Source organism: Hemitrygon akajei, chromosome 8 (assembly GCF_048418815.1).
Source record: "Hemitrygon akajei chromosome 8, sHemAka1.3, whole genome shotgun sequence".
Lineage (NCBI taxonomy): Eukaryota > Metazoa > Chordata > Chondrichthyes > Myliobatiformes > Dasyatidae > Hemitrygon > Hemitrygon akajei.
In genome coordinates this window covers 43,441,968-43,462,833 of record NC_133131.1, presented here as the reverse complement: position 1 = coordinate 43,462,833, position 20,866 = coordinate 43,441,968, and the positions used below count along the sequence as shown (strand labels likewise).

At 42.7% G+C, this 20,866-nt stretch overlaps 1 protein-coding gene across 2 annotated transcripts in view; it reads left to right on the top strand.

Annotated features, from left to right (window-relative positions):
- rasa4 (RAS p21 protein activator 4) overlaps positions 1–20,866 on the top strand; it is a 264,778-nt gene that overhangs the window by 222,381 nt on the left and 21,531 nt on the right. For both annotated transcript variants that reach the window (XM_073053736.1, XM_073053737.1), the window contains 3 exons: positions 1,796–1,988; positions 4,406–4,543; positions 6,046–6,190. In XM_073053736.1, coding sequence (XP_072909837.1) covers positions 1,796–1,988; positions 4,406–4,543; positions 6,046–6,190 — 476 coding nt within the window. The remainder of the gene's footprint in view (positions 1–1,795; positions 1,989–4,405; positions 4,544–6,045; positions 6,191–20,866) is intronic.

The window sequence follows — 20,866 nt, the reverse complement described above, 5'->3', positions numbered from 1 at the left end:
GAGAATGAATGTTTAGGATTGTCAGAAGGATATCAGATAGGATTATGGACTTCCTTCTCCTGGATGGCCCAAGGTTTCTTGTAAGTCGTTGGTCCTGCACTCATTCAGGCAAGGGGGAGAACATTCCATCACGCTGCTGGCCTTTGCCTTATAGGTGGCGTAAAGATTGTAGGGTATCTAGAGGCGAGTCACATGCCACAAGATGTTCATCTCCTGACCTACACTTAAAATCTCTCTTTCTCTTGCTGGCTTTGTTGCGATTCTGACAAAAGTTTCTGGTTTCTAGTCAGTCAACAGTCAGATTGTTGGGGATAGTGGGTAGTGATGGTAAAGCCCTTGAATGTTAAGCTGTCTTGTGGGAGATAGTTATTTGTTGGCATTGTCTATGGTGTGAATGTTATTTGCCACTTATCATCCAATTCCTGAATGTTGTCTTGGCCATTGCTACGTTCAAGTATGACTCAGTTCATATGTGGAGGAGTTGTGACTGGAACTGAATATTATTCCACAGAGTGAGCATTCTCACTTCTCAGCGTACGATGGGAGGAGGGTCACTCGTGATCTTCATTCATTGACCTCCTTTGAGATTTTTATCCTACAACTGAAACCTCTGGAGTTTGTTTTAAATATCACAAGCACTTGTTTGGAACTAGCCAAACTAATTTTATTGTATCTGAAGAACTGTTTGAAAGCATATCAGGAGGATTGCTAAAGCCATTTTAATGAGTCCTCAGCCCCCCTACACTACAGCTCGTACACTCGTGACTGCGTGGCCACATTCTGCTCTAATTCCATCTACAGGTTTGCTGATGATATCACTGTGGTGGGTCAAATCTCAAATAATGATGAGTCAGAGTACAGGAAGGAGATTGGGAGCCGGTCACATGATGTCATGACCTCAACCTTTCCCTCAATGTCAGCAAAGTAAAAGAGCTGGTCGTTGAATTCAAGAAGGACAGTCCATGAGCTCCTTTTTTCATCAGCAGAGCTTAGGTCGAGAGCTTTGAGAGCTCCGAGGTTCCTAGGAGTGAACATAGCCAATAGTCTGTCCTGGTCCAACCACGTACGCAGATGTCATGGCCAGAAAAGCTCACCAGCACCTCGAATTCCTCAGGAAACTGAAGAAATGTTGTGTGTCCGCTTTGACCCTCACTAATTTTATAGATGCACCGTAGAGAGCATCCTACCTGGGTGCATCATGGCGTGGTATGACAACTGCTTTGCCCATGACTGCAAGAAACTCCAGGGAGCTCAGCACATCACAGAATTCAGCTTTCCCTCCATGGAGTTTATCTGCACTTCCCACTGCCTCACAATCAAAGACCTCACCCACCCCCGGATGTTCCCTCATCTCTCCTCCCCTATCGGGCAGAAGGTACAAAAGCCTAAAAGCATGTACCACCAGGCTCAAGGACAGCTGTATTCTGCTGTTCTTAGAGCTATTGAATGGTCCCCAGCACAATACGATGTCCTCTTGACCTCACAATCTACCTCAGTATGTCCTTCCACTCGGTCTGCCTGCGCCAAAATTCCTCTGCCACGGTAACACATTCTGCTGCCGTTTTCCTTTGTACTTCTTCAGTGCACTGATGTTATCTCACTGTATGGAGGACATACAAAATTATACCTCATTACATGTGACAATGATCAATAAATTTACAATACAGTAGGACAGTAAATCACAAACCTACTCCATTTTGTGACGTTACAATGTGACGTGCAAGAATAAGCTATTCTACCACATTGCAGGGGAAATTGAACAGTTGAATGTGTAATGAAGACATTTTCTTTCCAGTTGTTCAGGGCTGCACCGGTGCCAGAATGAGATGGATATAATTCACCAAAGTGTGCAGTGCCTCCAGTCATACCTGACAGAGCTGGTGGAAGCCATAGTGACCTCAGCGGAACAGTGTCCCCCTGTGATCAGAGCCACCTTCAGAGATCTCTTCAAAAGTGTTGAGGCAAGATTCCCTCAGCATCGCTACCAGGTGAGTACGTCACTGGGCCTCCCTGCCTCCTCAAGGTCTCCAGGTCTTCATTTGGTCTGATAAGTGAAGTAACGCTAAATGATCACTGTGGGAATAAGAAAAGGATATGAACATAGACACAGATGCACAAATTAGGAGCAGAATTAGCCCATTCGGACTATTTGGGCCTGCACCAACATTCAGTATGATTATGGATGGACTGATTGTAACCACAATTCCATATTCCCTTCTACTCCAGTATCCTTCCACACCCCTGTCTACCTAGAACCTATCTCTCTCTACAGTACCTTAAAAATATTCAAAGACTGTTTCTACCAGCCTTTGAGGAAGAGAATTTCAGAGGTTCACAACCTTCAAAGAAATGTTTCTCCGCATCTCTACCTTAAGTCAGTGATTCCCTATTCTAGATTCTCTCACAGCAGGAAACATCAATCATTCCACATCTCAATTGTGTCACCTCTGATCTGTCTGGGCTAGTTTGTGCTACGCTGACCAAATGTCCATTTGAATCCTTTTCTGTTTATATTACTTGCATAAAACAAATTCCAGTCTCATGATTCATGTGTTCTCTTAAGGTACCCAGCCTGTATTAGATATTAGAAACAAGAGAAAATCTGCAGATGCTGGAAATCCAAACATCACACACAAAATGCTGGAGGAACTCAGCACGCCATTACGGAAAAGAGTACAGTCAACATTTTGGGCCAAGACCCTTCAGCAGAGTCCTACTGAAGGGTCTCAGCCAAAACGTTGACTGTACACTTTTCTATAGATGCTGCCTAGCTTGCTGAGTTCCTCCAGCATTTTGTGTGTGTTGCTTTGGATATTAGAAACTGTTTGCATTCATAACAATCATAAAGTCAGTAATGCAAAGACACAGGATACCTATACCATTTCCCTGGAGTCCACAACTAGCAATGCTAAGAATGATCTTTTCACAATAAAATACAGAAATAAGCTCCTAATTAATAACAAAGGTGAACCATGATAGGAAGCAGAATTTCAGATGGTGGTAAGAAGACAGGCAGGGGTGAGTTATATCAGCTAGTTGAGTGGTGTTGCAGCAACAAATTTGTAATGTACGTCAGTAAGACCTAAAAATTGATTGTGGATTTCAGAAAGGGTAAGACGAGGGAACACACACCAGTCCTCATAGAGGGATCAGAAGTGGAAAGAGTGAGCAATTTCAATTTCCTGGATGTCAACATCACTGAGGACCTATCCTTTGTCCAACATATCGATGTCGCCACAAAAAAGGCACAACAGCAAATATATTTAATTAGGAGTTTGAGGAGAGTTGGTGTGTCACCGATGACACAAATTTCTACAGATGTACTATGGAGAGCATTCTAACTGGCTGCATCACTGTCTGGTAAGGAGGTGAGGGGTTGGGGGGCACTGCACAGGATTAAAAGAAGCTGCGGAAAATTGTGAACTCAGTCAGTTCTATCATGGGCCCTAGCCTCCATAGCATCCAGGACGTCTTCAACGAGCAATGCCTCAGAAAGGCGGCATCCATCATTAAGGACTCCCATCACTCAGGATTGCCCTCTTCTCATCACTACCATCAGGAAGGAGGTACAGAAACCTGAAGGCACACACTCAGCGATTAAGGAACAGCTTCTTCCCTTCTGCCATTCGATTTCTGAATGGACATTGAACCCATGAACACAACCTCCCTATATTTTGCACTACTTACTTAATCTAATTATTATATATACACACACATATACTTACTGTAGTTCACAGTTTTTGTATTGCAATGTAATGCTGCCACAAAAACAAGTCTCACGACATACGCCCGAGATATTAAACCTGATTCTGGCCTAAAGTGGGTGATTCAATCTTGCTTCCCATCTCTGAAGTTTTTGTCTTCCATTGGGGTGCATTAGGGCTGGACACACATACCCTTTCAACAAGAAGAGGTACTTAGGCCAGCTTATAAGTGGAATTCAGGAAAAGATTCCGCACTGCATCCATAAGAGGTAAACATTGAAAGAAAGGAGTAGGATTTCACAATTAAATGGCCATGAACTCAGCCTCTGGATCTTATTTTTAATAATTCATTTTGAACAATAATAACATTCAGGGGTTCTTGGGTTATGAATGATCTAAATTACAGAAACTCCCCCATATATTTTTAAAACATTTTTCAAACTAGTGTATGGCGAGTGATGTCGCTTAGAAAATGGGTATTTCTGACCTACGGTGAGATCAGCTTTACGGATAGTTCTCAGGTACAGGATCCATGTAATCGGGGGATTGCCTATATCCTGTTCCTGATGCAAATTATTCAGGGAATTTCAGCTTTTTTCTCAGGTGCTTTAGTTAATGGAAGCAGGCATTGTCCCAGTTTGGATAACCAGTGGGCTCTAAGACATTTGCTCCTGTTAATCCTCCTGTTGCTTTCCACGCAGAACATCAAGTACGTAGCAGTCACCAGCTTTCTGTGCTTGCGGTTCTTCTCACCGGCCATCATGTCTCCCAAACTGTTTTACCTACGTCCCAAGCACGCAGATGCACGGACCAGCAGGACGTTGCTGCTTCTGGCTAAGGTGAGCCATCCTGGGAAAAGACATGACCAGATCTACCATCAGTGGGTCTCTTCCATTTTCCTTTAACTCCAGTTACAACCCTGCCCTTGTCCATCTTTTCTATTTCCTTGATATTCTCAATCTGTGTGTATACAGTTCATCAACTATAAAGCACTTTGAGGTTGTGAAGGATCTTTATTCTTTCCCAATTTTACATATTTACTTTCAACACAGGAGACCACCCAGCCCATCAAGTTCATAGTGGTGCAAAGAGCAATCCCTTTCCTCCACTAGTTCTCCCTATATCCCTCTCTATTCTCCCTATATCCCTCTCTATTCTCCCTATATCCTTCTCTATTCTCCCTATGTCCCCATCTATTCTCCCTATATCCTATCTATTATTCCTATATCCGTATTTATTCTCCGTATATCCCCATCTATTCTCCCTATGTCCCTGTTTATTCTCCCTACATCCCTGTTATTCTCCCTCTATCCCTGTCTATTCTGCCTCTGTCCTCATCTATTCTCCCTATATTCCCGTCTGTTCTCCTTATTACTCTGTCTATTTTCCCTATGTCCCCATCCACTCGCCCCTGACTTTACTACTTGCCTATACACTTGGACATTTAACCGAGCAACTCACATGACTTTGGGGTGTGGGAGGAAATTGGAGCTTCCAAAGTAAATGCACACAATCCCACAGTCACAGGGCAAATAAAACTTAACAGCGAACTGTACTGCACAATGCCAACCCTTCAACCTACTCGATGATCAAACTATCCTTTCCCTCCTACACATCCCATAACTCTATTTGTCTTACTTCCATATGCCTGTCGAAGAGTCTCTTAAATGTCCCTATTGTATCAAGCTTTTCCACCAACTCCAGGCAAAATCCACTCTGGATGTAAAAATAAACACCTCTGACATCTCTGATCTTTCTTCCACTCATGGATGTCTCTAGTGTTGGCTATTGCCACCCTGAGTAAAGATGCTGTCTGTCTCTTCTATCTATAATCTTAAACACCTTCGTCAAGTTGCCTCTCATCCTCCTTTGCTCTGAAGTGAAAACCCCAAGCTCACTCGTTCTTTTCTGGTAACTCACATTCTCTAATCCAGGCAGCTTCTTGGTAAATCTTTTCTGCACCCTCTCTAGAGCTTCCACGTCCTTCCTACAATGAGGTGATCAAAAATGAACACAATTCTCCAAGTGTGATCTCGCCATATTTTTATGGAGCATTGACATTACCTTGCAGCCTTCGAATGCAGTCCCCCGACTAATAAAGACCAATACACCATATACACCTTCTTAATCATCCTTTATGTGGTAACTTTGAGGGACCTATAGACCTGCACCCCAAATTCCCCCTGTTCCTCCACAAATGTGTAAACTCAACACTGATGGTGCCAGGGGTGAGAATTACTGGTGCCATGAGACAGCACCTGCACCAACTGATCTACTCTGCCAATCTTTTTACATCATCTTACGGAATTAAGAGTAAACATTCCAGCTTCCTTTCCTGCAGGCCATCCAAAGCATTGGAAACATGGATGCCAATGAAGCTCGAGGAAAGGAAATTTGGATGGCACCAATACAGAACAATATTCAACACGGAGTTATATTCTTTAAAGAGTTCATCATCAAATTAATTGACATTGAGGAGGATCAAGGTAAATAGATTCATGTCTCCACAATGATGCATCGTACAAGATGAGATCTCCTCTGGGGAAGGTATGACCTGTACAAAAATGATGGGTTATATTTGAACCCGAGGGGTCCAACATCCTAGTGGACAGGTTTACTCAAGCTTTTCAGAGGGTTTAAACTAAACCTCAGGGGGATGGGAGGTAGAGTGATTGAGCTGTGGGTGGGGCAGTTGGTATACAAGTAGATGTGGTTTGAAGTGAGAATATGAGGAAGGAAAGGGCAAAATTGCAGTCAGTGGGATGAGTTGAGGTGGAACAGGGGGGTAAGAATTGAAAAGGCTGATGAATATAGGACTGAAGGTGTTATAAATGAATGCATGTAATATATGGAATAAGGCAGAGGATCTTGAAGTGCAGTTAGAGATTGCCAGATATGACGTTGTGTGCATCACTGAGCTGTAACTGAAAAAAAGACCGTAGTTGGGAACTTAACATCCAAGGAAACACATTGTATTGAAAGGACGGGCAGGTTGGCAGAAAGGGTGGGGTGGCTCTGTTGATAACAAAAATGAAATCGAATCTTTAGAAAGAGGTGACAGATCAGAAGATGTAGAATCCTTGTGGGTAGAGCTAAGAAAATGCAAGGGTAACACAACTCAGATGGGAGTTATACACAGGCCCCTAAACAGCAGCCAGGACGTGAGGTACAAGTTACAATGGGAGATTGCAAAAAGGGCAATGTTGTGATAGTCATGGGGGATCTCCATATGCAGGTAGATTGGTTGGTGCTGAAAGGGAATTTGTAGAACGCTTTTGAGATGGCTATTTAGAGCAGCTTGTGGTTGAGCCCACTAGCGAAAAGGCAATTCAGGATTGGGTGTTGTGTAATGAACCAGATTTAATTAGGGAGCTTAATGTAAAGAAACCTTTGGGAGGTGGTGATGATAATATAATAGAATTCACCCTGCAGTTTGAGTGGGAGACAATAAAGTCAAATGTATTATTATTACAGTGGAGTAAAGGGAATTACAGAGGCATGAGAGAGGAGCTGGCCAACATTAATTGGAAGGGGACCCTAGCAGGGATGACAACAAAACAGCAATGACTGAATTTCTGGGGGCAATTTGGAAGGTGCAGGATAGATACAGAGATGAATAAGTATTCTAAAGGGAGAATGATGTAACTGTGGGTGACAAAGAATGTCTAAGACAGCATAAAAGCAAAAGAGAGGGCATCTAATAGAGCAAAAAAGTAGTGTGAAGCTAGAGGTTGGAGAAGCCTAAAAAAAACAAAGAAGGTCACTATAATAAAAATAAACCATAAGGAGAGAAAAGATGAAATATAAAGGTAAGCTAACCAATAATATCAAAGAGAATACCAAATCTTTTCTCAGATATATAAAGAGTAAAAGAAAAGTGAGAGGGGATATTAAACTGCATGAATGGTGCTGGAGAGGTATTAATGGAGGGTAAGAAATGCTGGACAAATTTAATAAGTATTTTGCTTCAGTTTCCACTGTGGATGACAATAACAGTATGCCAGAAGTTCGAGAGTGTCATGGGGCGGAATTGAGTGCAATTGCTATTACTAGTATTTGCAGTTGGAAATGTCACTCCACTCTTCAAGAAGAGAGAGAGGCAGAAGAAAGGAAATTATAGGCCATTTAGCCTGATTTCTGTGGTTGGGAAGATGTTGGAATCCATTGTTAAGGATGAGATTTTGGGGTACTTGAAGGTGCATGATAATGTAGGCCAAAGTCAGCATGATTTCCTTAGGAGGAAATCTTGCCTGACAAATCTGTTGGAATTCTTTGAAGAAATATCAATCAACATATATAAAGGAGAGTCAGTGGATGTAGTTTACTTGGATTTTCAGAAGGCCTTTGACAAGGTTCTGCATATTATGAGGCTGCTTAGCATGATAAGAACCCATGGTATTACAGGAAATATATTAGCATGGATAGAAGACTGGCAGAAGGCAAAGAGTCAAAGTATAGGGGGCCTTTTCTCCTTGGCTGCAGGTTACTAGTGGTGTCCCACTGGGGTCAGTATTGGGACTGCTTCTTTTCACATTCTATATCAACAAATTGGCTGATGGAATCGATGGCTTTGTGTCCAAGTTTACAGACAATACAAAGGTAGGTGGAAGGGCAAATTGTTTGGCAGAAGCAGGGAGCCTTGGACAGCTTGGGAGAATGGGCCAAGCAATGACAGGTGGAATATAGTTTAAGGAAGTAAATGCTCGTGCACTTTGGTAGAAGGAATGAAGACTTAGACTATTTTCTAAATGGGGAGGAAATTCAAAAATCAGAGGTGCAAAGAGACTTGTGTGTCCTTGCACAGATTCCCTAAAGGTTAACTAGCAGGTTGAGTCAGTGGTAAGGAAGGCAAATAGAATGATTGCACTTATTTCGAGAGGACTAGAATATAAGAGCAAGGATGGAATGCTGAGGCTTTGTAAGACATCGGTCAGACTGCACTTAGAGTATAGTAAGCAGTTTTGGGCCCCTTATCTAAGAAAAGGTGTGCTGGCACTGGAGAAGGTCCAGAGGAGATTCACGAAAATTATTCCCGGAATGAAAGGGTTAACATATGAGGAGTGATTAAGGGCTCAAGGCCTGTACTCGCTGGAGTTTAGAAGAATTAGTGGGGATCTCACTGAAACACGCTGAATATTGAAAAGTCTAGAGTGGATGAGGAGAGGATGTTTTCCATCGTGGGTGAGTCTAGGACCAGAGGGACATCCATTTAGAAGGAGTTTCTTTAGCCAGATGATGGTGAATTTGTGGAATTCAGAGCCACAGACGGCTGTGGAGGCTAAGCCATTTGAGTATATTTGAAGTGGAGCAATACACGCAATGTGCTGAGGAGCTCAACGTCTATGGATGGGAACAAACAGTCATGATCTGCTGAGTGCCTCCAACACACTGTGTGTACTGCTCTAGATTTCCAGTATCTGCACTAACTCTTGTGTCTATTTAAACCAGAGGTTGTTAGTTCTTGTTTAGTCAGGGCATCAACAGTTACGGGGAGAAGGCAGGGGAATGAGGCTGAGAAGGGTAAAAAATCAGCCATGATGGAATGGTAGAGCAGACTTGATAGGCTGAGTGGCCTCATTCTGCTCCTATGTTTTATGGTTGTATTTTACAGTAATATTTAAGGAGGGAGTTGATTAATCAACCACCTATTGTTTTTATTCCATCATTTGTAGAAGCATTAACCAACGAGGGATGTTTATGACCATTTTTCTCATTTTCCTGGCCATTAAATGAGAATTAATTTTCCATTTAGAGGAGGAAGTGCTAATCACTACATCAGCAATTAAATAGTATAATAGTCGATCCATTCAGGATCTACCTGCCACATCGAGTCATGGTTTCGCTTCTCCCTCCAAACACCCACCCACGTTCAATGGCACTCCTGCGAGCATAGAGATTCTTTGTTCAGTTTTCAAGTGGTGTTGCTCCCCTCCGCAATTCTGTTATAAAAAGCCTTGGGAACGTTGCAAAACAAGTGAGCTGCATTTTACCAGGAGTTGCCCTGCTCTCTCGTGCAGCACTCAGGAATAAGCTCGTCATTTGGAAATTGTAATAACTTCCAGAAGGGTTGATCAATTAAGGATTGACATAGGGGGTTTGGAGGTGGAGGGGGGGGGTTATCTGAAAATCTTTTTTTAAAAGAGGCTAATTCAATAGCACTGCAGTTGATAGGCATGTTAGGAGTCAATGCTATCTTCAGGAAGGTGGTACAGGAATCTGAGATACCCACTCAACAATTCAGGAACAGCTTCTACCCATCTGTATTCAGATTTCTGAATGGACATTGGACACATGAACACTACCTCAGTACTTTTTTGCACTACTTATTAAATTTAACTGTTATACATATGTAACCCTTTCACCGGGGCGCATAACAAACTTGGCTTGCTAGCTAACTCTGGCTAACAGCCGCGTGATTCAACATCGTGTGGGTAATGATGAGAAGGCACCTCCAGTAAGTAACACATGTCTAAGGTCAGTATGATTCAGGTCCAAGTGAACAGGAATGCTGGGGTGTTCCCGAAGCTGAATACTGTGTAAATACTGCCCCATGCAAAGTTATCATTCACCAGGAAATAACAGATTGTACACCAGCATAAAATTACAATAGAACCATATTTACCAACATTTCAATTTTAACTAACAGTTAACAGAAAGAGAAAAGGGAATTAAAAAGGGCCCATAACAGTTAAACCAGTCTAAATGTGCACATTAACATTGGAGCTCATTTCTGTAGTAGTTGGGCATATTGTTTTACTCACAGCACTGAGCTCCCATCACCAGCCACAAGTCAATTTCCCTTGAAGTGTCACAAACAAATGGACTAACTCAGTAGTATCGCCACTTTCTCCTTGGAAACATACATCTGCACAAAGCTCTCCTTGCAAAAGGTCTCCCCTTCCAGTAGGATCCGCCAGGCGTCTTCCCTTGTGCTCTTCTCCACTCCTCCTCACTGAAGACCCCAAACCAAACGATTGTCCTTCAGAAACCTGATCCCACCCAGATCTCTCGAGTCATCCATAGCATCCCGCTGGGCAGAGTGTTACAACACGTTACCAAAACAAACCCAAGTGGCTGACACAACATTCCTAAGTAGGGCAAATGGCTCCTTAACTTTAGCCAAAGCCAAAACATTAGTCTATGAAGCTTAACACACTATGCTTGCAGAAAAATGTTAAAATAAATTACCTAACAACATAGCAGTAGAAATACAATAAAACAGTTTCTTAACCAGGGCGCGCGTGCGCGCGCGCACACACACACACACACACACACACACACACACACACACACACACACACACACACACACACACACACACACACACACACACACACACACACACACACACACACACACACACACACACACACACACACTGATAAGTTCGTGGCCTAAGGTAGAAGGAGTCAATTTTAGAAAACCTAGCACATTTGTTTTTCAACATAGTCCCCTCCTACATTTACACACTTAGTCCAGCGGTCGTGGAGCGTACGGATCTTGGACCTCCAGAGAGTGTCCACAGCATGGGTGATTGATAAGTTTGTGGCCTAAGGTAGAAGGAGATGAGTTATACAGCTCTTGTTACATGCATATGTAGTTCAACTCTGATTGATTATGCAGAAAGTTTTAAGTAAATAACTCATCAGTTAATAACTCATCAGGGGTGATAGATAAGTTTGTGGGCTAAGGTAGAAGGAGATGAGTTATTCAAACTTTCTGCATAATCACTCAGAGTTGAACTACATATGCATGTAACGAGAGCTGTATAACTCATCTCCTTCTACCTTAGGCCACGAACTTATCAATTACCCCTGCTGTGGACACTCTCTGGAGGTCCAAGATCTGTATGCTCCACGACCACTGGACTAAGTGTGTAAATGTAGGAGGGGACTATGTTGAAAAATAAATATGCTAGGTTTTCTAAAATTGACTCCTCCTTCTACCTTAGGCCACGAGAGAGAGAGAGAGAGTGAGAGAGAGAGAGAGAGTGAGAGAGAGAGAGAGAGAGAGAGAGTGTGTGTGTGTGTGTGTGTGTATTTACTGTAATTCAAAGTTTTTATTGTTACATATTACATTATATTGCTGCCGTATAACAATAAATTTCAGACATATGCTGGTGATATTAAATGTGATTCTGATTTTGTGATGTTCTTTCACGAACAGTGCAGGTTGAACCTTATTCAATTATTTTACATTTTTGTTTTGTTTAATCAGTTGTAAGAAAATATAAATGGAAATTTACTATTACGGGCAGGCTGACATAAAATTAAAACAAATAATTGAATAACAATGTATTATTGTTTAATGAAATACATGTTATGCACAGAAAACAAGTTGGTTATGAACATAATGGCTGGAATTTGGACTGGTGGGCTGATTTTTTGTCCACATAGGCACTGGTAATGTCACTTTGATCAGAAACAGCAGGAGTAATTGGTTGAATTTTGTGCCTTTGGAAGCCCATCAGCCAGGCCTTGAACACACATGCACACACTATCAATAGACAATAGACAATAGGTGCAGAAGTAGACCATTTGACCCTTCGAGCCTGCACCACCATTTTGAGATCATGGCTGATCAATTCCTATCAATACCCGGTTCCTGCCTTGTCCCCATATCCCTGATTCCCCTATCCATAAGATACCTATCTAGCTCCTTCTTGAAAGCATCCAGAGAATTGGCCTCCACTACCTTCCGAGGCAGAGCATTCCAGACCCCCACAACTCTCTGGGAGAAGAAGTTTTTCCTTAACTCTGTCCTAAATGACCTACCCCTTATTCTCAAACCATGCCCTCTGGTACTGGACTCTCCCAGCATCTGGAACATATTTCCTGCCTCTATCTTGTCCAATCCCTTAATAATCTTATATGTTTCAATCAGATCCCTTCTCAATCCAATCAGCAGCGTACTCTCAACTATCGTTACTCTGCCACAGCCGCCACTAGTGATTTCTCCGGGCACAGTGTGTCCTCTCATGTTTGCCTCCAGGGACTTTGGGAGGCTGGTGAATCATGTAGAGGATTAAAAGAAACATGCAGATGCTGGAAATCAGAAATAAAACCAGAAAATGCTGGAAAATCTCAGCAGGTTAAGCAAAACTTGTGGAAAGAGAAACCGATGGAAACAGTTAATATTTCAGGTCAAAGATCAGGGCTTCTCAACCTTTTTTATGCCATGGACCCCTACCATTAACCGAGGGGTCCCTGGCCCCCAGGTTGGGAACCCCTACTTCAGATAAAATCAGACAAAGCATTCTAACATGTTAAAAAGGTGGACTGTTTTTTAATTTAAAATCTGAGCGCAAAGGGAGTCCTCTTGCAGGATTCCCTAAAGGTTAATTTGCAGGATGAGTCAGTGGTGAGGAAGGCAAATGCAATGTTAGAATTCATTTCAAGAGGACTAGAATATAAAAGCAAGGATGTAATGTTGAGAATTTATAAAGCACTGGTGAAGCTTCACTTGGAGTATTGTGAGCAGTTTTGGACCCTTTATCTTAGAAAGGATGTGCTGACATGGAGAGGGTTCAAAGGAGGTTCACAAAAATGATTCCAGGATTGAACGGCTTATCACATACAGAATAATTGATGGCTTGGGGTCTGTATTCACTAGAATTCAGAAGAACGAGGGGTGATCTGATTGAAACCTATCAAATGATGAAAGGCCTTGATAGAGTGGATGTAGAGAGGATGTTTCCTATGGTGGGAGAGTCTAGGGCCAGAGGACACAGACTCAGAATAGAGAACAGAGATGTGGAGGGATTTCTTTAGCTAGGGAGTGGTGAGTCTGTGGAATTCTCTGCCTCAGACAGCTGTGGAGGCCAAGTCTTATTTATATTTAAGGCAGAGTTTGATAGATTCTTGATTGGTTAGGGTATGAAGGGATACAGGGAGAAGGCAGGAGATTGGGACTGAGAGGAAAAATGGATCAACCATGATGAAATGGCAGATCAGACCTGTTGGGCCAAATGGCCTAATTCTGCTCCTATATCTTATGGTCTTAAAATTGTTACCTGAAGAAAGATGTACAAGATGACCACGGAGGATAGAACTGTAATAGTACTAATCCATTTCTGGAATACAGTATATTATTTTGGAAGACCACAAAATAAGTGAACAGGACTTTGTCTGTATGCTTTACTTAAAAAAATAAGGGAATGGGTACCAAATATGGCTCTCCCTTTTAACACCTGCTAACCCATTAGAATCTTGGGCAGGTGCTCCTGGCAGGAGGTTGTCAGGGGGATCTCTCGAGATACGTGAGTACAATCTTTCAATGCTGCTAGCACTCTGGAGAAGCCTGCAGTGCAAGTAGATGTCTACAGCCCTGCTGTGGAAGGAGGACTATCCTGTGGAGTGGAACTGCAGTAACTGGTGAATTACAAGGTGCATAGATCACCTGAGGTTAAGAGATTGAGAGTTGAGGGAGGGGGTAACCAGCACCACCAATGCTAGAGAAGGGCATTTACATTTCTCAGGGCGTCCATGAAGAGGGGTATTACGTTTAGGCAGATGAGTGTTGGGAGAGAGTTTGGGTTGCAGCCCGGTGTGTGAAGATCAGAGGGTGGGTCCTCAGTGTAGGCAAGAGTGTAGAGTAAGTGGTGTGTGTGCAGAGTGCATGCAGCTTCAGTGTGATAGTCCCTTTAAGAAATGTTCCTTTCCCGCCTTCAACGTTTGTAAGATCAAGTCCTTCTGCAAGTTAACAGTGCCTATCTGTATTCAAATCAATGTGGTTGAAAATCTTGCTGGAGATGAATTTTGGGCGTGACACAGCTGTCAGTGGTTATTTGGACTTCGGAAAACCAATGCTAAGCAACAAAAACCTGACACCAAAATGAGCAGGCAGTGTTAATGACTCTTATTAAGAGACCTGGAAAAATGTGCAGCTTTGGTTAACACTGCATTAATGTGATTTTCAGCTTTGCAAAGCTTGTTCCCTCAGAGTTGCCTTGACGAATGTCTAGGCCGAAATCTTAAGAGAAACAATGAATTCACTGTGAGGGGAAAACTGCACACACCATGAATCCAATGTCCAGGCTAAACCTGGTGCAGCCAGCAGCAATGCAAAGCCAAAGGTTAAATGTCTGTTCACCTTGTCCATGCCACCATTTTGAGATGGTTGTGAACATAATCACACATCTCCTTTTACAAACAACTCATAGCTCTAATCAGCCAATGGTTTATTAATATTAGTCACCATATCAGTGTTAGGTGGAGAATATTATATGTAATTCCTGACTCTGCAAAGTGATTCAGTCGGAATCCTGGTGGTTGTACGTGAAGCTATGTTTTGGATGAGATGAATCTCAAGTTCAAGTTTAATTGTCATTCAACCATATCCATAAATAGTGCCAAGTGAAACAGCATTCATCCAGAACTAGGGTGCACAACACTGTACCAGCAGTCACACACAGCTCACGTTACGTAGCACATATAGTTACGACAGCAGAAAAAAAGTCTCACAAAAATTAAGAAACAGCTTCTTTCATTCTGCATTCCGATTTCTAAATGGACATTGAATCCATGAACACTACCTCACTTTGTATTATTAATTATGCTTTTGCACTATTTAAATTTAACTATTTAATATGCATATATATACTTACTGTAATTCATTTATTTATGTTGCGGTACCTTTTCCCGGGTGGTAGCAGCTGGAACAGTTTGTGGTTGGGGTGACTCAGGTCCCCAATGATCCTTCGGGCCCTTTTTACACACTTGTCACTGTAAATGTCCATTGTAAATGTCCTTAATAGTTCACATCTACAGATGCGCTGGGCTGTCCACACCACTCTCTGCAGAGTCCTGCAACTAAGGGAGGTGCAGTTCCCATACCAGGCAGTGATGCAGCCAGTCAGGATGATCACAATTGTGCCCCTGTAGAAAGTTAACAAGTTTCACGACATATGCTGATGATATTAAACCTGATGCTGATGATATTAAACCTGATTCTGAAAAATAATATAACCCAAATTCTTGGTTGGTATGGCTTGTAGATTAATGGTGCATGGTATGTTGTCCTGGATACAGTCCTGTTGTCATCTCTGCAGGAACAAGCACACAGCAGTCCCTCAACACGCACTTGTGCAACGGTAGACAAATGCAATCCAGTTTCTTTTCCACCAAGTGGACGGTGACCAGAGCAGCCAGCCCAAAACACAGCACAGGTTCTGATGTGCCTACAGAGGCTTCTTCTCTCTCCCACACCGCCTCTGGTGTCTCACCTCCTGGGCTGTCGTGCCAAGCGACATCACGGCAAGAACGTCTGGTCTGCGCAGCAACCGAGGTTAAAGAGGATTTGTAAATTTCTTCAAAATGAAACAAGCTAGAAAGAGAATGGGTATGAAGGGACTCAGATAGTTAAAATGTTCGTAGCTTCAAACAACAATTGTTGTTTCAGGTGAAGCTGTTCAATAGTTGTGGAGTTTATTGTCATATAGGGTTATGGAGGGCTATGGTCGCAGTGCAGGTCAATTGGAGAAGGCAGATTAAAGATTTGGCATGGACTAGATGGGCTGAAGGGCCTGTTTCCATGCTGTACTTCTCTATGACTCTATGTTGTCCCTCCAATGCTCAGATCTGGTGAACCAGCAATAATTTCTTCCAAATTATTACGCGGAAATTCTGAAAACATTTTCTTCACTTTAAGCCGCAAATGATCTTCTTTTTGCACCAATGCTTTCTGACCCCCAGGGTCACAGATCTGCTCAAATGGCACCATTTCTTAAAGAACCAGGAAAGTACTTGGGCAGCACAGTCTTCTGGAAGAAGATAGCACCAGCAAACAATGTGACCAAGGGCGACATATTCCAGACGGTTCACAAAACTACTTCTTTCACTTTGTTTACATCTTCTTTTTCTTTCAAATGTTGTTCAACTACAGTTGGACACAGTGATCTACACTTTGCTGGCATTTTTTTGGGCTGATTGAGCAATCTGACGCTTTGCTGTCTCCGAGGGCGTACCATGAGGCATGTGGCCTCGAGGCCAAGAAGCCTGGAGATGGGGCATAAGCCCATGATCAACTCCATCTCTCGCCAATTTCACCGATTAAAGTGCGGAGAAAGATTGAAATGATCAAGGCAAGTGCAGATAGTGAAGGAATGTTCAGCACTGTCTACCAGTCTCTCGTTCACGGCTGGCAGAGGAAGGAGTTTATTAAGAATGTCTCCCTCTCCCTCTCACTCACTGCTGCCAGAGGAAGAGGTCTGTTATGATGTTATGATCTCTCCCTCTCACTCACTGTTCCCAGAGGAAGGTCCCTGCATTCGGAAGGTCTCCCTCCCCCTCGTTGCTGTCAGAGGATTTGGGTCTTGGGCAAGGTTTAGTCGATGCAGTTCGTGGATTGGACTCTGGTTCATGTTATGATGTGTTTCTCTTTTCCTTTGTTGCTGTTTAAGGAACTTCTGCGTGGGGCGGGCGGCCTGAAGATAGTGAACACCGAACCAAACTGAATATGCCTTTTGATTCAGTGTTTTTTTGCTCATTGTCAGTGTTTGCCCGAATTGTGTTTGTTTCTGCACGTGGGAGGGTTGATGTTATTCTTTGAACGGGTTCCATGGTGTTTCTTTGTTTCGTGACTGTCTGTGGGGAAGACAAATCTCAGGGTTGTATACTGCATACATACTTCGATAATAAATGCACTTTGAATCTTTGAATTGGTTCCACTCCCTCCCAGCTCCAGTGACCCAGGTTCAACCCTGACCTCTAGCGCTGTCTGTGTGGAGTTTGCAAGTTCTCCCTGTGACCATGTGGGTTTCCTCTGGGTGCCCCAGATCCCTCCCACATCCCAAAGGAAGGTTAATTGGCCACTGTAAGTTTAGCTGTCATTGTGGGTAGTTGACAGGAGGGTCAAAGGCAAGATAATGGACATGTGAGAGACAGAAAACCACAGGAGAGTTTGGAAGAGGAATAGGACTAGGTGGGATTGTTAAGTTGGGACCCGGCAGAGATCCATTAGGTTCAATGGCCTCTTCCTCTGTTGTAATTGTTTGTAATAATCACTTTAGCCAGGATTGAGGTAACAGAGAACTGGAGGTGGAGCGAGTTGCCGACGCAAGTGTTACCTGTGAGCTCAATTTCAACGTTTAAGAGAAGTTTGGATAGGTACATGGATGATAGGGATATGGAGGGCTCTGGTCTCAGTGTAGGTCAATGGGATTAGGCAGTTTAAACAGTTCAGTATGGACCAGATGGGCCAAATGGCCTGTTTCTGCGCTGTACTTTTCTATGACTCTATATAGCTAATATTATTCCATTATTCAGGAGATGCTCTAAGAATAAACCAGGAAACTATAGGCTGGTGAGTTTGTCATCAGTTGTGGGCAAATTTTTGGAAAGTATTTGAAGGGACGTGATATATATGTATTGAGTTTTAAATGCAAAAAAGACCTTAAGCCCAATTGGATATAAACAGCCACAGGTACTCTCACTAATAGGAGATTACACGGGCACTACCCAACTTTCAAAGACTAGTTCACTTCCCTGTTTGTTCTCCGTGGTGTGTTTAGCTGCCAGTACCCACTATTCAAGTGATGGGTCCCCTCTCCCTATCAAGAAGTAGATACTTCCAGCTAACAAAGTAGTTTAAAAGACATTTATTTTCAGTGATACACATTTAAATCCAAACAACTTTCTTAAAGCACATTTAAAGCTCACAGAGGATTTCTATCTTAAACATTTCCAAATTACAAACCATTTCTAAACCACAAAACATTTCTAACACGAGACAAAGGATTTCTAAAAGAAATCCTATAAACTAAAAAAAACATACCAATGATGCAGATGAATGAATCATCCATTGCAGATATCAAAACCAGAGGAATGGATTCTAGTTCACCCTGTGTTTCTGTCATTCTTCTTTATGTTACTGGACCATTCCTAATAAGCCTGAACTGATCTCTACATTTATACCCTTTTCTGCCACTTGGGTGATTTCACACGCATGGGCTATCTCCTCAGATAACCTTTATACACAAACAGTCCGAAAGGTCTTTGGAGATATAAATCCCAGGTCCCACCATTAATGCTGTAAAGCTAAGTTCTTTGAGTACATAAAAATTCCAACAGTAATAGATCAATCATTGATTTGCTAAATGATATTATTCATCTGGTCTGCAAGCTTCCTTGAGCTAAGCAACTTAGCCTATTTTGTCAACATTGTCTATTTTGAAACAAGGCAAACTAAATAACCCGTTGTCTGATGCTGCATCTCTTGAGCAACAATAAACCAGGTGCAGTGACTAATATCCTACTTTCTACAAATAGAGGTTCTGCTATACACAGAGGTTGTTTGCAAAGCTGCTCTATAGACAGTACTTTGTCTTAAATTCAAATTGATTACTGCTTTCCATTTATGTTTTAAGAACTGAAGACTGGCTCCCGTTTATGACCTTGAAGCTAAACAAAGAAATATTAGTTGGAAGTTTACTTACAACTGTTTGATCTTACAAGTGGCAGCTTCTGTGTTTAGAAAGTGAGCTTTGCAAAATATGGGACCCATTGTCCTGGGAAGTGAATAGCCTTCACAAGTCATGGTAGCATGGCATGTCACATCTAGCCAATCTTTTAGAGCTTTTCGAGGAGGCTACCAAGAAGGTTGATAAAGGAAAAGTGGTGAATGTTGTCTACATGGACTTTAACAAGGCTTTTGACCAAGTTCTGCATGAGAGGCTGGTCCAGAAAGTTACGTTGTTTGGTATTCAAGATGAAGTAGTCAATTGCTTTTGGCATTAGCTTAGCGGGAAGCCAGAGAGTGATAGTAAGATTCAAGATTCAGATTTATTTATCATATGTACATTGAAACATACAGTGAAATGTGTCATTTGTGTTAACAACCAACACAGCCAAGGATGTGCTGGGACCAGCTAACAGGTGTTGCCACATATTCCAGTGGTGACAGAGCATGCCCACAATGCTCAGTGATACAACACAGAAAACAATAAAACAGAAAGACAAAACATCAACAGCAAAACAAACCATCTTTCTACTTAACACGCACCCAACACACATAAACATTCCTCTAACCCCAGGACAGGCCACCTTCAGCTTCCAGCAGACTCAGATCCATAGACGTTGAACTTGGACTTCCCAGGAGGACTCCCAGAGATTCACACAGGGCTCGGGCCATTAGCACTTGACTTCCATGTTTCCAATCGATGTTCGGGCTTCAGTCTTTGGTATCGTCTCCAGGACTCGCCAATCACCAAATGCTATGCCTCAAGCCCATGACTTGCTGAGGAGTTTGAACACTCCTCAAACTCTGGCTTGCCTAGGGGTCACTGTCACTCATTTCTCCTGCTGGCCCGAAACTCCTATTCCAAAACCTGCCGACAACTCGCTGACCCTGGGCGTGGGTCAGCACCCTTGTCCATGCTGGTCTGCTGGTCCGACCTCTGAATGTGGATGACCCACATCCATGTGGCTGGCCGGTGAATGTGGAGCAGGGGCCTGACATCATTGCCCCGCATCCTTATTCTGAACCCCTAACTCTCCCCTCCATTTCCTCAAAACCATCCCTACAAACCTAAAAAGCAACTAAAGAATAAACAAAGTCTGACCCATGACCTCAACAGAGAGCATACCTCTGAACTAGTTTGGTCCCACTTGGCAAATCTTTGTAGAGCTTAGTACAGTATATCTGTGGCCTTTGTCAAAATACTGGTACCTGTTCCACACTAATTCTCCCGAGCTGGTAGTAGAGACGACTGTGCCTCTGGCTGGAGCTCTGTTGTCGTTTATCAACCATACTGATGATTAAAATGATAATGTGGCAAAGTGTATCAGCAAATCTGCAGATGACCCCGAGCCTGGGGAGCGTGGTGGACAGTGAGAAAGCTTGCAAGGTGATCTGAAATAGCTGAGAAAATGGGCTGAAAAGTAGCAGATGGAATTTAATGCAGACAGGTGCGAGGTATTGCACTTTGGAAGGGCAAACCAGGTTTAGAGATACGCAGTGAATGGTAAGGAACTGAGGAGAGCAGTAAAACAAAGGGATCTAGGAATATAGAGTAGATCCATAATCCCTTGAAAGTGGTAGGTAGGCTGTAAATACAACAGGCTGTATATTTGCCTTCATAAATCAGGGCACTGAATACAGAAGCTGGGATGTTACATTGAAGCTGTTTAAGGCATTGGTGAGGCCAAATTTGGAGTACTGCTACA